The sequence below is a fragment of the Uranotaenia lowii genome, chromosome 3 (assembly GCF_029784155.1).
Source record: "Uranotaenia lowii strain MFRU-FL chromosome 3, ASM2978415v1, whole genome shotgun sequence".
NCBI lineage: Eukaryota > Metazoa > Arthropoda > Insecta > Diptera > Culicidae > Uranotaenia > Uranotaenia lowii.
Genome location: NC_073693.1, coordinates 120,516,418 through 120,533,383, shown reverse-complemented (window position 1 = coordinate 120,533,383; position 16,966 = coordinate 120,516,418). Strand labels below are relative to the sequence as shown.

At 35.6% G+C, this 16,966-nt stretch overlaps 1 protein-coding gene across 3 annotated transcripts in view; it reads left to right on the top strand.

Moving 5' to 3' along the window:
• The window catches only part of LOC129758691 (anion exchange protein 2), a 194,886-nt gene that overhangs the window by 52,342 nt on the left and 125,578 nt on the right, over window positions 1–16,966 (top strand). The window contains exon 1 of one of the 3 annotated variants that reach the window (XM_055756272.1): window positions 13,908–14,308. The exons of the other annotated variants lie outside the window; for them this stretch is intronic. Within the exon in view, the coding sequence (XP_055612247.1) occupies window positions 14,255–14,308 (54 nt within the window). The 5' untranslated portion in view covers window positions 13,908–14,254. Of the gene's footprint in view, window positions 1–13,907; window positions 14,309–16,966 lie in introns of those variants that run through there. 3 annotated transcript variants of the gene reach the window in all.

Genomic DNA, 16,966 nt, shown 5'->3' with positions numbered 1-16,966 from the left:
TAATGCTTCTACGAATTATTTGAATAGATAACTGCATTTTAAAGAGTTTTCTAGAATTCCAAAGGTTTTCAAAGGTTTCAAAAGGGGATTCTATGAGATGCTTCTCTAGCGTTAAGGAAATTCGATATTCGAGCTATAATACTTTATCAAACTGCTTGATTTCTTCATTAACATTCATAAGTATGATGCAAAATCAAGAAACATAGATTTGAGGCTGAATTTGAATCCATAAAACAGGCTTCAAACTCATAAATACTAATATTTTTAAATAGTCAAACACTATTTCCCCAGTTTTTAGTCATAGATGGCAGCACTATCTTGCAATTAAACCGAATTGATGCCCATTTTCGAATATCAGGTGTGTTGGATTAAATAAAAATAAGAATTGCATCAAGATCACTTAAAAGTGAATTACTTGGACCGACAATCAGAATAATGTTGTATGATTGACCAGACGGCTAATAGTATTACTGATATGATTTGCAACTGAATCGGAAGTTGAAATGAGCTAAAATTTTGGCGGTGGTATATTCTTGTGCTGGTGATTTTTTGAAAACCCGGAAAAGCTTTCTGGAGCGTGAACTTCAACAAAACTGTGTTGGAAAACTACATCGAAATGATGAATATGGTCCTAAATAAACTTGGAAAATCAATATTGAGACCAAATTTGGTTTTATTTGCAAAATAGAGCTATGACTTGGAACTGGAAAAAGTGTGGTTTACTAAAAAAATACTAAGTTTGTCAATTCCAACCTGTTTTTTCTGATTCAAAATATACACAGAATGTTTGTCTCATCAATTCATGTCATTTTAATGAAGATAAGAAGGTTAGTATTTTGTTAAAAAATTGCAGCTCAAATATTAAACAAAAAAACCTCTTTTAAACCTTTAAAAACCTTTGAAGTTCTAGAAAACTCCTTAAAATGCAGTTATCTTTTCAAATAATTCGTAGAAGTATTATAATTCACATTTACGCAGTAATTTTTAGAAATAATCTTGTTTTTGTTGAAAAACACAATGGTGCGCTTCTTATTTCGCACCCATTTTTTCATATTTTTGGTCCTCAACGCCAATTGCAACGTCCAACAAATTATTTTTTTTCAAATTTCTGCTAACTCTCTTTGAAAAACTGATAATTCAAAATATTTTTTAAAAAATTTTGACAAATCTTAGAAAAAGTTAATCTACCCCCATTAAAGCCGTTACATTTTTTTTAATGACAAGAAAATACTTCCTTATCAAATCATAATGTTGATTCGCTGGAAACTCCTGAAATATTTTCTTTATTCAATAAATAAGAGAAATTGATGTATTATTTATAGTAGGGAATGCATTACAGATTCCCCGGATTGAATCGAACATTACCGGGTTTTCGAAGAAAAGTGGACAATTAAAGCAAACTCAGGTCTAAATTAGGATAAATTTTTCTGTGCTTTTTTATGAATTTCGTAATTTTTCGTAGTTTCAAACGAAATTTGAGCGCAACTGACGTGTTTCGAACAAAAAAAATTAGATGGTTTTTGTCACTTTATTATGCTTTTTTCTAATTATTACCGAGTTCTGATTATGTTTGTCCGGATTTTATGTTGAAAAATTCGATATCAAATGTACAGATATTGCCAGGTATTGTAAAAATTTGAGCTAATTTGTTCAGCCAAAATAAATCGGGATAAAAATATGCAATGCTTACTCTAGGGGGCCCCCTTAACTTATATTAGAGTGAAACTATTCGATATATTATTTCAAAGGGGCCTCCTTTTTTGTTATATTAAGATTTTTAATTGCGATTTTAAAAATTCAGGTTCACACGGTCATCGCGTAAAGTCTTCGAGAATTTCATATGAAAGATTTTAATTATTTTAAGAACTTTGACCAAGATTGAAAAACGATTGGACTTATGGTTTAAAAAATATCTAAGATTTAATCAACGTTAATTTTTTTTTAAATACTTGTTAAAATTGCCATATTTTGCAAAATTGGAATCAAATAAACAATAAAAAAAACTCCAATAACTTTTTCCTCAGAAGTCAAAATTACTTGTGACCGTCGGGGGAGTTGATCATGGTCATGATCAATTCCTTTTATTTTAAAATCTTTGTTATATTCTTAACTTTTGCCTGAAAAGGGTCCAAATTGATTGAATGAATTTTTACCCATTTTCCAAAGTTAAATAGAAAATAAGAGCTGCTTGAAAAAAAAATCAGCGCCCCTAAATTAGTTTAAATCAGTTGCACCTCGGCAAATATCTTTTTTATGGCACAAGTAAGGTTCGTGCTTTGTTCGCCTCAAATGAAGTGGAATAAGATATTTATTTTATTTACATAGTATTCCGTCTCACGACATAACTTGACGAACATAATTCTTAAAATTCACTCGGTCCATGGCAACCGTTCTCCAATTTCTCGGGCACCCCACGTTTGCCAGATCACGCTCCACTTGGTCTAACCACCTCGCTCGTTGCGCTTCCGCTCGTCTTGTTCCTACCGGATTCGTAGCGAACACCTGTTTTGCAGGACAGTCGTCCGGCATTCTCGCAACATGTCCCGCCCAGCGTATCCGGCCAGCCGTCACCACCTTCTGGATACTGGGTTCGCCGTAGAGTCACGCGAGCTCGTGGTTCATCCTTCGCCTCCACACTCCGTTCTCCTGTACGCCGCCAAAGATGGTTCTTAACACTCGTCGCTCGAATACTCCGAGTGTACGCAGGTCCTCCTCGAGCAATATCCATGTCTCGTGCCCGTAGAGAACAACCGGTCTAATGAGCGTCATATACAGGTTACACTTCGTGCGAGGGCTAAGTCTTCTCGACCGCAGTTGCTTGTGGAGTCCATAGTAGGCACGACTTCCGCTGATCATTCGCCTCCGGATCTCACGGCTGGTGTCATTGTCTGCGGTCACCAGTGAGCCGAGATAGACAAAGTCTTCGACTATCTCCAGCTCGTCGCCGTCGATCGTGATCTTGTTATTACTGGACAAGCGGGTTCGGTCGGTCTCGGATCCGCAGGCCAGCATGTACTTCGTCTTGGACGTATTAATCATTAACCCAATTCTTCCTGCTTCGCGTTTCAGTTTGCGGTAGATCTCTTCGCAGATGATCTGCCGACTATATCAATGTCATCGGCAAAGCAGATAAGTTGACTGGATCTGTTGAAAATCGTGCCCCGCATTTCGCCCACCGCTCGTCGAATAACACCTTCTAGCGCCACGTTGAACATCATCGCCCCCTGCGCGATTCGAATGAACTCGACAATTCACCCGAAGTCCGCACACAGCACTGCGTTCCATCCATCGTCGCCTTGATCAGTCTGATCAGCTTCCCGGAAAGCCGTTCTCGTCCATGATTTTCCATAGCTCGTTACGGTCGATCGTGTCGTATGCGGCTTTGAAGTCGATGAATAGATGGTGCGTTTGCCGTAATGTGAATACCTGGTCCGTCGTTGACCGTCCCTCCATGAAGCCGGCCTGGTGACTCCCTACGAATCTGTTTGCTTGTGGCGTTAGGCGGCGGAGTAGGATTCGGGACAACACTTTATAGGCGGCAATGAGGACAGTGATCGCTAACGTAGTTCTCACAGTCCAATTTGTCGCCCTTCTTGTAGATGGGGCATATTACCCCCTCCTTCCACTCCTACGGTAGCTGTTCTATGTCCCAGATCCGGACTATCAACCGGTGTAGGCATTCGGCCAACCTGTCCGGGCCCATTTTGATGAGTTCAGCTGCGATGCCATCCTTCCCAGCCGACTTGTTTCTGTTCAGCTGGCGAATGGCTTCCTTTACTTCACTCATCGTTGGGAGTGGCTCCTCTACGTCGTTGGCTACGCCAGCGATGTACCTTCCCCCACCGTCTTGATCTCCTGCATGTGCGCCGTCCAGGTGTTCATCGAAGTGCTGCTTCCACCTTTTGATCACCTCACGATTGTCCGTCAGGATGCCTCCGTCCTTATCCCGGCACATTTCGGCTTGGGGCACAAAGCCTTTGCGGGATGCGTTGAGTTTCTTATAGAACTTTTGTGTTTCTTAGGAACGATGCAGCTGCTCCAGCTCCTCTAGCTCCTCCTCCTACAGGCGGCGCTTTTTCTCCTGGAAAAGTCGGACTCGCTGCCTCTTCCGCTGTCGGTGATTTTTCACATTTCGACGGGTGCTTCTTTGCACTACTGCCGCCCGCGCGGCATTCTCTTCGTCCATCACCCTCCTACACTCCTCGTCGAACCAGTCGTTCCGTCGAGATCGCTTTACATAACCGATGACGTTCTCCGCAGCACTGTTGATGGGTGTCTTGATGGTATCCCAACAGTCCTCAAGAGGGGCTTCATCAAGCTCGCCCTCTGCCGGCAGCGCTGCTTCGACCGATTGCGACCTCAGGTTGCTTCAGTCGCGCGATATTTAACCGAGGCGGGCGCCGGTTTCGCGTGTTGTTCACTACGGAGAGTTTTGGGCGTCTGACGTCGATGATGTCCGAGAAGTGCCGGCTGTCAATCAAAACGTGGTCGATCTGTGATTGCGTTTGGTACGGTGATCTCCAGGTGTACTTGTGTGGGAGGCGGTGCTTCCCACACAAGGATGGAAAGGCGGTTCTTTCCATCCGAAATTTGTTGTTCGTTGCTTATGTTTTGTTGTTGTCACGGGCTCGCAAGGCCCGCAGCTAACCCCACTATCTCGCAGGAGGACCGTCGTGATGTTGCTGTTTTGGGTCCCGAACACCACCAGGACGTTGTTGCACTCCGCACGCTGCCCCTGACATGGAGAACAGACGCGTACGAAGCCCCCTGACTCAGTCTGCATGCGACCAAAGCATCCACCGGGGTTGGGTACCCGATCTCCGCTAAGGTTGCTCGCACCCCAGCTAGCACCACGGGGAGGTAGAGAATCGGAGTTGCAGACAAGAGGTGATATGACCACTACCCGAAGGTTGGGTGTATGGGGTCTCGAGTTGCACAATGTCTACCGTTCGCTAGCCAAGTGGAGTGGAATAAACAAGAAATATTTATCATCCAAAGTTATTTTGTTTTGCACAGTCTCTGGTGAATTTTGATCGAAAAACTTTTCCCTTTCATACGAATTTCCATAAAAAATTTAAATTCGTAGCGCTTAATTGCTTTCATAATCAACATACAGTACCGTTCATAATTGTATTGAAATTGGAAGCACGCGCACTGTCACTTCGACTTTGAACTTCCATAACTTTTTACTCCAATGATATTTCTTGATCTGTCCAAAATTCTTTAGAAATCGCATTTCTACGTTCATGCCTGAAATATTGTACCTCGCGTAACTTTTGATCCTATCGATAGAACTTTTCAAAAACTTCAGACATGCTAGCTTTATATTTCAACAATCACTCTGCAAAATTTCAATAAAAAATGTAGAGTAGTTTCTGAGATTTTGCAGTTTGAATGGTAAAAGTCCAAAAAGTCCGATTTTCGTAGAATTACTGTAACTCAAGCCACATAAACTCTAGAAAGCTCAAATTCTGTGGAATAATAGTGTAATAGTTGATCTAGCTAACGCATAAAAATTGATCAAAAAATATCATCAGAGTAAAAAGTTCAAAGACGAAGTTACAGTGTGCGTGCTTAGAATTTCTATACAGTTATGAACGGTACTGTAGCTTTTTTGGCAGTAAAATCAACCATCAACCGGATTTGGTGATCATTGTAGAGTTTAGTCAATGCCACTAGGAGAAGTTTTCAAATCCCCTGTTCTGAGATTACAACAAACGCTACTTTAAAAAATAGCGAATATAAACATGTTTGATATTGTTTCTATTTCGGGGGTTAAACACTTGACATCAAATCAGTAGGGCTTGAGCAAAATCATACAAAAGTGCTGTTGTGTTAAAGACTAGAAAATATTGCCATATTCCTATTGTTTAAAGTGATTGAATTTAAAATGAGTTTCAAATAAAAAATTAAAGAAAAAATAACGAATTATACACACATATTTGTGAAATGAACAAAATAAAAAAAACTATATAAATTAAAAATCACCGTTAATCAATCTTGAACGGACTTATCAGTGAAATCAATTCGCTAAATTATAAGTTTTGATTGTTTTGCACGACTAGTAAGAAATGAGAAATAATTTGTGATTTGGACGGCAGAAATAACGAGGCAGAAACCCGACTGATTGAAAAAATTTCTATCGAAAATAAAAAATTCTCATTCATCACTTCCATTACACAGAGGGATTTTCAATATCTCAAATTTATCAACGTAATAAGAAAACGAACTGGAGAAACCAAGTTTCACAATACCATGTATCAAAAAGCTTAATATTCATTAGTCTGTTTTCTGTCCGAGATTGTTCTTTGATCTCATCAGATGAAAATACGGAGCGGAATCTTTCTGACCACAGGAAAAATCAAGTGTAAATATTCCTGGCAAATTGCACTTGTAGTGTTATCATGGCTACGCGCACCTCCTGTTGTACGGTCATCAACATTGTTTATTGCTGCTGTCTGCTGGTTGACCAAAAAAATAAAAAAATGATTAATCAGTCACACGCTGAACAAATCATGCGAAAAGACGACCGAAAAAGCTCTTCTTGACAGATGACACCCCATCCAGATATGCACATTGTTGGCACAATAATCCGTGCCTATTGCGTCAAAATGGTTGCAATTACGAAAGAACTCGTTATCGTCTTATCTTTACTGTGGCAACAAGATTGCTCGATTTTTGGAAGTCTGCTGATTGTCTCGTGGCTTCTAACAATGTTTGATTTCTTTTTATCTGACATGAAATGTTAAAAATAGATAACTGTTTAACAAAGAATAACGTGTACAAATAATAACTGGCAGATAGAACCAGTAACAGATAGAGAACTTAGTCAAAGTTTGAAAAAAAAATGTTTTGAAAACCCAGACGGATTTATTAATTTTGATATCTTAGTATTTACTTATGGTGACGATCCACCAAATATTAGGATATACTTATTTCTCTATTTTTGGTCATATTAATCTACGATTCCACCGTTGAGGATATCCTAACAATTCCATCCAAAGCCAACAGTTTGTCGATCCGAAGTGTACAATTCGTCCATAAATAATCACCGATATCGTCTTCAAACAAATTCTCGCAACTATTTGTTGTGTTATTTTTTTTGCCATTCTGATAAGTTCGCTCACTTTGCCCAGCTAAATACAACCAACAGCATACATAGATATAATTACATCGACCGGTCATTATTGTGTGTCGTTTCTGTTTGAAAAACACAATGCTATCTTGGCATCCATACGAACGATGGTTCAGTCGGTCATTCGAATGGTTCGAAATATGGTTGAGAACAAAAGAACACGCGGGGGAGGATGAGATGGGGATAACCATATTAAAATGGGCCCAGGAATATATTCAACTGGAGACTAAACAAATACCTTTTGCCCGCACTGGAACCTACCGAATGCAACATACATATGGGGGAAATGGGTGTACTAGACACTTCTGGAGCCTTTTGCTACTAAAATAGTAAATCAACTAAATAATCTAGGTTTTTGTTATTGACTTTTAGGGTAAATGTTACAATTTTTGACTGATTTATCCATTAATTTAACCTAACAAAACCCTCGAAAGGGGGACTAAATAAAGTACAACATATACTATTGGGAAAATTGATTATATGATGATTAAATTGATATAATTGTATACAATTATATTGCATGCAAGCTTTTAAGCAACTTGTTACAATTTATTGAAAATTTGTATTTTTTTTCAGAACAAGTTAAAGAAAATAAAAGTAACTGCTACATCTCCAGCTTCATTTTTACGACAATTTTAAGAAAGATTCAGGAAAAGTTGCTTTATTTCCCTTAAATGATCTTGGATTGAAGTTCTCTTCAATAACCGAAAATGATGTATTTACCTAATTATTACAACTGGTATATTATTGAAAGCATTTAAACCTTTTAAAATAAAACAACCATTTACAAAAAAATATGAAAAACTTATTTTCAGGCCAATAAGTATCCTTTATAGTTTATCAAAAGCCTTTGAGAAGATATAAAACACCAAATGAACGATTATTTAACACTTCAACCATCCAAAGCTGTTCGGGTCAATATGACCCGAAGCGCAGATTCAAAGCATCTTAATCATCATTCCAATATACTGAAGAACTGAGATTTTTTAGAGACCTAGTATATTCAGTGATAATGATAATCAAATTAACGAAAAAAAACTAAAATTTGAGTTGAGAAAATCGGTTCATTAAGAAATGAGATACAGCGAAGCAAAGACAAAATTAGATGTTTTTGATTTAAATAAGATTTTTTTTTTCTAACGGGAAATCCGAAATTGAGGTCAAAATATTCATCGGTTCCCCTAATGTTTATACATCGTCAGATAGATGTATTCTTGACAATTTCGAAAATCATAGAATCACTCAAATACAGTAAAGCTGCCAGAAGTTCTAAGCAATTTAAAAATAAAATTTTTTTGGGACTTTTTTCATTCGAAACCTTCTACAGACAACCTGGTAAAACAACTTTACTTTATTTTGAAATATTTAGAAACAAGAATAAATTTCAAAATTAATCTTATATTATCGAAATCGGTCAACATTTGCGGCCACGGGAATAAGAACAAGCTGCAAGTCAAATTTCTCGAAAATGGATATTTTGCGAACAACTTTGGAAGGTTAAGGACTAACGTGTGTTTTGGCAACACTAAAGACCGTAGAGAAAAAATATAGGGAGAGCCAGATCTCGAGCCTTATATCTCGGGAACTACTGAATTAATTCCTACAATCTATAAACCTTTGAAAAACTTGAAGTCCCAAGATTTTGTTAGTGTCACATTCTTCTCTCACATCTTCCGGGTCACAATATAAACAAACATCTACTACCGCCAAAATTCATTAATTGTCTTACGCTCTTTCGTTTTTTTTCTTTCTTTAACCGTTTCTGAAAAAGCTTTTTATACGCTCAGCCAATAACATTCAATTGGATGTAGGGGAGAATGGGGATACTTGATCCCCTTTTCTTATTTTCATCATATCTTTTTGGGAAAAATTGAGCAACTTGCTATCTTTCAAATTTTCTGAAAGCATTTAATTTCAAGTTCATATGCTCCAAAAGTTAGAAGGAGTCATTAACTCGAAGATGAGCTAGAAGCATTTTCGTGAGACTAAAAAAAAAGTGATATTTTTGAGTAACATGAGACTTGATCTTTTACTAAAGAAGGCTCGATTCTTAATTCAGGGTGCCCTGACCCTGGGCAAAAATCTAGTAAAATCCGAAGATAAAAAGTCCGTTGACTATTTTTTGCCACATTTGTTCTCATTTCACAGTTTGTAAGTATCGGACAAAGAGAATTTTGAAAGTTTGTCTACTACACTAGAGTCTACTCCACTGCATACTTTAAAGCGCAATTTTAAGTTTTTAGATCAATACAGTATTTTGAGGACTTTTTAAGAAATAACTGGATAAACACTAGTTATCTGACCAATTTTAGTTATTTCGTGATAACCAATGATCACGATCCATTCAGAAGAAAAACATATCTTTTTGGACTCTAGGGATCAAGTGAAACCATGACAAACATTTTGGAAAACTTCTTCTTAAAAAAAAAATTGAAAGTTTACTATTGCTTTGAACATATGGCATTATGAAGTTCATATTATACTCTAACGATTGACATCTAGCAATGAATATTTTTTTATAATTTGTTGAGATAGTAGCATTGTTGTTTTATTCTATTTGGCACATTTTTCTGCAACATTTGATCTATGTAAGTCATTCCTGTTTCGAGATGTAGCAAAAGAATCAAGTATCTCCAGAGATCAAGTATCTTCATTCTCCCCTATATATTGATCAAAATGATTTACCATTGTTTTAAACTTTTCTTATCTGTATCTTTCAATCTCCTTTTTTTTAGTTTAGTTTAGTTTATTTATTTCGTCAACCGTAACGTAGACAAGTTTGATACATGTGCATTTCTTTAAGAATAGGTTTTAGCAGTGTCTGCTTTACAATTTTTCTTTAGAGTTTAGATTTCTTCGATTAAAATATTGTTTGAGTTTTTGCCGAGACATTGTGAAGTCAATGGTTTCGCAGTGTTGATTGTAAGAGGCCATCATGCGATTTATTGATCCGTCTTTTGCGTAGTTTTTGCAATAGTGATTAATGAAAAATAAATTTCGATTTCGGAGTTGCCGAGACGGTGCATAAAAGTTTAATTTTGGTAGAATTTTTTTTGAGTCTATACGCTGCAAAACGATATCGTTTACAAATGAAACCATTGCATATTCGTGGCGTTCTTTTAGTGTTAGTATGTCAATGAGCATGCAGCGCGCTTTATATGGCGGCATTCATAAATTACGTAACGCAAAAAATGCAGTTTTTAGACCCCCTCCCCCCGTATGTCACAAATCGTAACGCTACGACAGAACCCCCTTTGAAAATTACGTAACGCTGATAATTTCCCCCCCCCCCCCCCTCTTATTTATAATGTTTTTAAATACTGATTTTCGAAGATCAAAAAAAGATTTTGACATAACGTTAACGTTAACGTTTTACAAAACGGAATTTATATCCATCCAAATCGCTTTTTGGTACATACTCAATGATGATAACTTTTTGTTAAAATTAATTGATTGTCTTAATCCGAGTTGCTCTGATGATCTACCTTGTTTACTTCAGTTTGTCAAAGGAGTATAACTTGTTATGCAAAATATATTCTACTTAGTAGTATTCGTCGGAATAATCCAAATTGCATTTTTTTTAAATCAATTGAGAAAAAAATAGTAAAATTTCCGTCTTAAGGTTGAACTGAGTTCTTAGGAGTAAATGAATCTAATATTCGGTTTTCCAACGGTTATTTCACGGATATTCAATCCGGATATTCGATCAATGTCGGAGTCTATCTCAGAATCTTTATGGGGAAAGGATACAAACCTGTTTCAATCATGTTGAAGCCTACAAATTTTAAGCAGATTTTGATATTTTTATCATTCTGCGAAAATTACATGACATCAAAATAACTGCGATTAAGTAAACTGAAATTTTTAAGGAAATAAATCGTTACGTAACGATGAGCATACCTCCCCCCACCCCTATGTCACAATTCGTAACGCTCGAGCTTACTCCCCCCCCCTCTAGGAGCGTTACGTAATTTATGGATGCCCCCTATGATGGAAGGACCAAACAACGCTGCAATATTCCATTAAAGACCTTAGATAGGCAATTTATAGTGTTTTTTTTTTATTGTGTATGGGTCTTGGAAGTTAAAGCAAAAGCGCTTAATAAAGCCCAGCATGTTATTTGCCCTGTGGATGATAGTATTGTAATGGTCTGTGAAAGTAAGTTTGGAGTCTAAGATAATTTCTAAATTCCTGACTCGTTTACATTTTTCTACTTTCGGATCTTGTAATTTAATTGTGATGTTTGGCGTTTTTCTTTTTCTGCTAAAAACGTTGGAATCTTTAACACTAAATATGCCGACACTTTGTATATTCCTATTTATACCGCTGGGGGTCAAACGACCCCTAACAATTTTTCCGCCAAAACTCTCTTGTTGCTCAACCAATTTTTGCAAAGTGTATAGTTTCAAGAAGCTTGTACCGTGTCTCAAATATGATATCCAGACAATGTTCATCTGCAAACATTTTTTTTTAAGTTACTCAATGTTTTATTGCAATGACCTTGCGTTAACATACTCAAAATCCAGTGCAAAGTCGAATTTAGTTGCTAAAATGGTCTCAGAAAATTCAAATTCATCAAAAGTTTGAAAAAACAGCTACTTTTGAATAGTCGTCAAAAACTCTGTTTCTCGTGTTTTATAAATCTAAAGATTCCGAAATGGCACAAATTACGTCAGCTTCCCAATTCACTTTTCAAAAATATTCTATTGTTACCAGAGCAGCTTTGATTCACTGAAAAGCACAGTTTTCACACCAATTTTTTGTGGCCATGGTCTAAAGAATTAAAAAAAAATTTCCATATGTGCAACTTATAGTTTCTCACTTCAGTTTTCTCAGGCACTAAAAAAGAATATTTTTTCGAGTACTTCAAATCTGATTAACTGCAATTTTCCGGAGCATGTTTTTTTTCGGATTTGATTTTCTTAGACTTTGCATTACTTCAAAATAAATTATTGAGCTGAACATTATCTGGAAATCATATTTGAATTTTGTAAAAGTCGGTTGAGAAACAAGAGAAATTTAGCGGAAAAAGTGTTGAGGGTTATTTGAACCTTGGCGGTGTAAACAGGTATACCACATTACGTTTTTTGAAATCTACAAACTTAAAAAAAATCAATAATGAAAAAAAAATATGTTTTTTGAAAATAAAAAAAGTCATTAAAAACATACGAAAAAACAATTATAATAGAAGTTATGGTCATTTGAAGTTCAAAGAATGTAATTTGACCCCCTCTAGTACTTTTAGTGTTAAGGAGTCTTTTATTAGCTTTGAATTGTTGTGTACGATATATTTTTTAATTTAAATCGATTCCATAGAGTGAGTCATCATCATCAACAGCTTTTGGGGTGTCCTTTTGAAGTTTTCTATAAATATAAAGTTTGTATGTTCTTGCACAAAGTTGTTCGAACGGGTAAACCATTTCATCTTTATTAAAAACTTACTAGATCTCGAAGCTATCTCTAAGATTCATTCAGACGAGGACGAGAGATTTTTTCAATCAGTTATACCAGATACCTATAACTAGTGAAATTTGAATGGTAGAATAGCTATCAAGATTAATTAAAATTTGAAATCAGAGAATTGTCGATATGAATTTCATTTTAATTTTAATGATTAATGGCATTTCGGTGAAGTATCCATTGTAACAGGTAGAATTTCAAATGAGAGTAATGAAAATTATAGACGGATAGATTAGATTAGGAGGCATAAAAGGAGTTGAAAATTAGCACATGCTCATACATTATGTTTCTGGTGTTTTGTTTGACGGATGATGCTGCTACTAGTCGTATAATGTAACAATAAAAAAAAAATCAATCATGAATGGTATGTGAAACAAAAATACCCTCGAACAGGAATCGAACTCGAGTCTACTGATAACCTCTCCGACACCTTACCAATAGGCCAAATCGACAGTTGAAATAAGTGAAGCTGTAGCTCTATTATTCAGTTGACTTCATGGAGTTGATTTCGCTGCTAGATTATACGGCAGAAAACGCTCATTATGCCTTCATTGATAGTGCTCTGTTTGCCTCCAGTGAACAAATTAAAGTAAAAACACGTTTTAAAATTGATTAAAGTGAAAAATCTAAAATTTTATGATGGTAAAAATTGAGAAACAATGTGTAAATCATGTTGCAGTGTGTACATTTCAGATCAAGATGATTTTAAGGTCATAAAAGCTTATTATGTGGTGCTAAAAAATTATTACATTTTCGTCACTTGAGAACCTAGCTGTTTATTATTTAATATTTCTGGAAAGATGATAAAGATATTTCTTTTTTGGTGAAACATTAATACTATAGGTAGTACGTAACAAATCTTCATGAATTTTTTTAAGAAAATAATTACTTTTGTAGAAAAAAGGAATGCTTATTATGCCCAGGGTGCTCGTTATGCCCTTATCTCCCCTACTATGATGAAAAATAGTATTTTGATTGAAACATTTGACCAAAATAATGTTTCTGCCGAGGCACTACCGATAATTCGACGTTTTCGGTAGTCGGACGTATCCTTCGGTTCCAACACCGTCAGATTAACAAGCGAGTACTGTAACAATAAATATAATTTTATGATAATTTTTTTTATCTGATGAATTTTATGTTTAATGTTACCTAGTGCATTGCACCCCTTTTTCCTTCGAATCGACACAAGCCAGTCATCGCTGATGGCCAACAGCCAGTCGTCAGTCGTCAAACTTAATTTCCCAAATACCTACCTCCATGTCGTCGGGACTTCTCCTCACAATAGGGACTACTAGGTCCGGACACATGCGGCATTGTCAGTAGCCGCGAAGATATCACCGGAAGTGGACAAGCTCTTGGATTTCTAGTCGCGCGTACCGGACTCTCTCGTGTTGTTATCACGTTTTTCCTAACGCGTCGCGATAAATTTTTCGAAACGTTTACGCCCCAAGCCGAAGCTCGAGCCAAGGATTAATTTCTATGTCCAGAACGATCGAACGCTATCGGCGATGAGTATGGTTTCGCTTTCCCTGTCCCGTCGTGATGTTCCTATCGCTGGTGCCACTTGAAGTCAATGGCAATCGCTCGAATATCCGAATGAACAATTGAACGAATTTACTAAGCGAACATCCTTTCCCGATAAATACCGAGATCGGGATGGCCGGCAGTAAAGTGACCCCTTTAATCAAGTTCAGGGCCAGAGCATTTCCGGTAGGTATGGCTCACCTGAATGGTGCACTTAATCATAGGTGGGAAATTATGACCAAATGGAATCAATGGATGTCATTTTATATTTAATGTTACTTAAATTGTAATTAGAAGTATGGGCATCGGGCATTTTGACTTAGTGAATTTTTTTAGAGTAAGTTGTCTGTTTTTTGCGAAAAAAACTTAACATTCACACAAATTGATTATCAGTAAAATCAGAACTATAAATTGGGCAAGCCTAGTTGTGCTGAAAGCCATCCAAATAAAACAAATTAAAATTAATAGGATTAAAGATTTATTTAAACACTGATAATAACACAAAAGCTTATGCTAAACATTTTTCCTTGTGAGTTTTTATTCATTGAAACAAATTATCTACCTTACCTATTGACTTAAAGTTTTGAAAATCAGACGAAAATTTGTTCAGAGAATGTACACTTTTTTGGAATTTTTTCTACAATGTTCAAGTTCATAGTGGTTAAACAAAAAATGCTAAAATCACTGCACTATTTTAAAAAATTCACAAAGTAACAGAACAGCTTATTAAATTTACACTTAAAAATATTAGTAGGTAGCGATTTGATAAAAAGTTATTTTTTTTTTGTATGGGGAAACCAGCCGATTTAAAATCCCAAAAAAAAATTTGACGGGGATACTAAGAAATCAATTTATAAAAAAACGAAAAAGACATCGGTACTTAATGAACGTCGTCTACATTTCAAGTGGATTTTAAGTGAATTCAACGTGATGTGATGATGAAAGATACGTGAAAATGAATAGTTATCGAAATGTAGTTTAAGAAGCTTTGCATGCTGTGAAATGAATAAAATTAAAATTGTATTTATCGAAACACTTACATTTTTGCATGTAATTATATATTTGGACAAAAATCTAAATTTCGACGGTTAAATTTATCGAATATCCGGTGGAACTAACAATCAAATAGGAATCATTTTTGATTTGCGAGGAACCAAAAATTTCCGAATAACCCATGAAAATAACAGTCAAATAGGAATAATCCTTAGTTTGCGAGGCAGACACTGTATACTATACATTGGAGCACTTTTCATGGTGAAATCTTTTACCGTTTTTGCGAAAGAGTGTTCATAATAAAATTAGTCAAAATAGCCGAGTTTGGGCGAAATTTCAGTTCCACTTGCAATATCTTCGTATAAACAAAATGAAAGTGGCAGAAACTGATGATAGGCCTACGTAAAAGCTGATTTTTTGGCAATATGTTCGATATCACACGTTCTGTTGCATAAATCATTTTTAGGGATACCATTGATTAGTTATTTTTCGTTCATATAACATTTTTTATCAAATCATTACTAAGCTCTTCTATTTTTACTGCTTGATTATGATTACAGCTAAGGTTTAAGATTTCAATAAAATAAAGAACATATGGTTAACCTATTTTTTCTTATTAGAGGTATTTAACCTGCCTGATATGGGCATTCAAAACCCGTCTCTTATTTCAATATCTTATCATTTATAACTTTGCTAAAAGTTTCAATTTGTAGAATTGCTGATTTTCAACTGAATTTGAAAGATAAATCTTAAAAATTTTTGTTTAGAGAATCTGTACACATGAATTTTAAAGTTCAATATATGACATCAAAATGTTCAAAATTCCTTTGTATGGAAATTTCAAATTCCTTAATTTCAACACCTCCATTAACTTTTTTTGGTTATGGTATGGAAATTTTTATGGGAAACAAAATTTTTCCCTCAAAAATCGTAAGAGTTCCAAAAAATATAACTTTGGATGGAAAATATTTATTCCATGGATTCATTTTTTTTATTTTGAAATGGTTATGACTTTTTTAATGAAATGCTTAGCTGCTTGTCATGTTAGCAAAAATGGAGCTTAAAAATAGTCAAAACAAAAAATTAAAGACCAACTTCATTCCAAGCTTATTTAAATTTTCTGGATGATTTAATGTGCAAAAATTTCTTCTTTCATACAAATTTCAATACAAAATTTTAGAGCAATTTAGACAGCTGTTTGAACGATAGTTCGATTTTTATTAAAATGATATCACGTTGCCGCACAATACAAAGAAATGTTTTCAGAAAATTGTGTTTAGTCATCCACAAAAACTTCATGCGAGTTTTTTATGTCGTTTATGATTAATTAGCTTAGTTTCTTTAAAGCACACGTAGATATAATTTAATGCTTTGAAATCTTGAAAAATACCGTAGGTTTAATTGCTTTTTATTTTGAGTGTACTATAGGAGGAGGAACCTCTTTCAATTCCAAACGATCATTCTAATACATTTGGATTTTTCCCAATTAGAAAAGCATCTCGACAATTTGTATCCAATTATATTCGTAGAACTATTTGATTTGAAATCTTGATAAATTGGATTTTTCATCTTGAATGACAGCTTAAACTTCAGCTGGATTAGCAACTAGTCAACTAACTACAGTACTCGTTCGTTAGTCGAATAAACCAGTAAAATAATTAAACGTTTACTACCTTCTCTTACCCAAAACGAGTCTGGTCAAGTACCTATAAGATAATGTATATTTTCTGACAGTGAGTCATGTCTATGCGTGAGCTGATGTTATAATTTTTATGAGATGATAAGTTCCGGGAACTGAGTTACCTAATTTGACTTCCATCAAACAGTGATAACGATGCAGCTATGAGATAC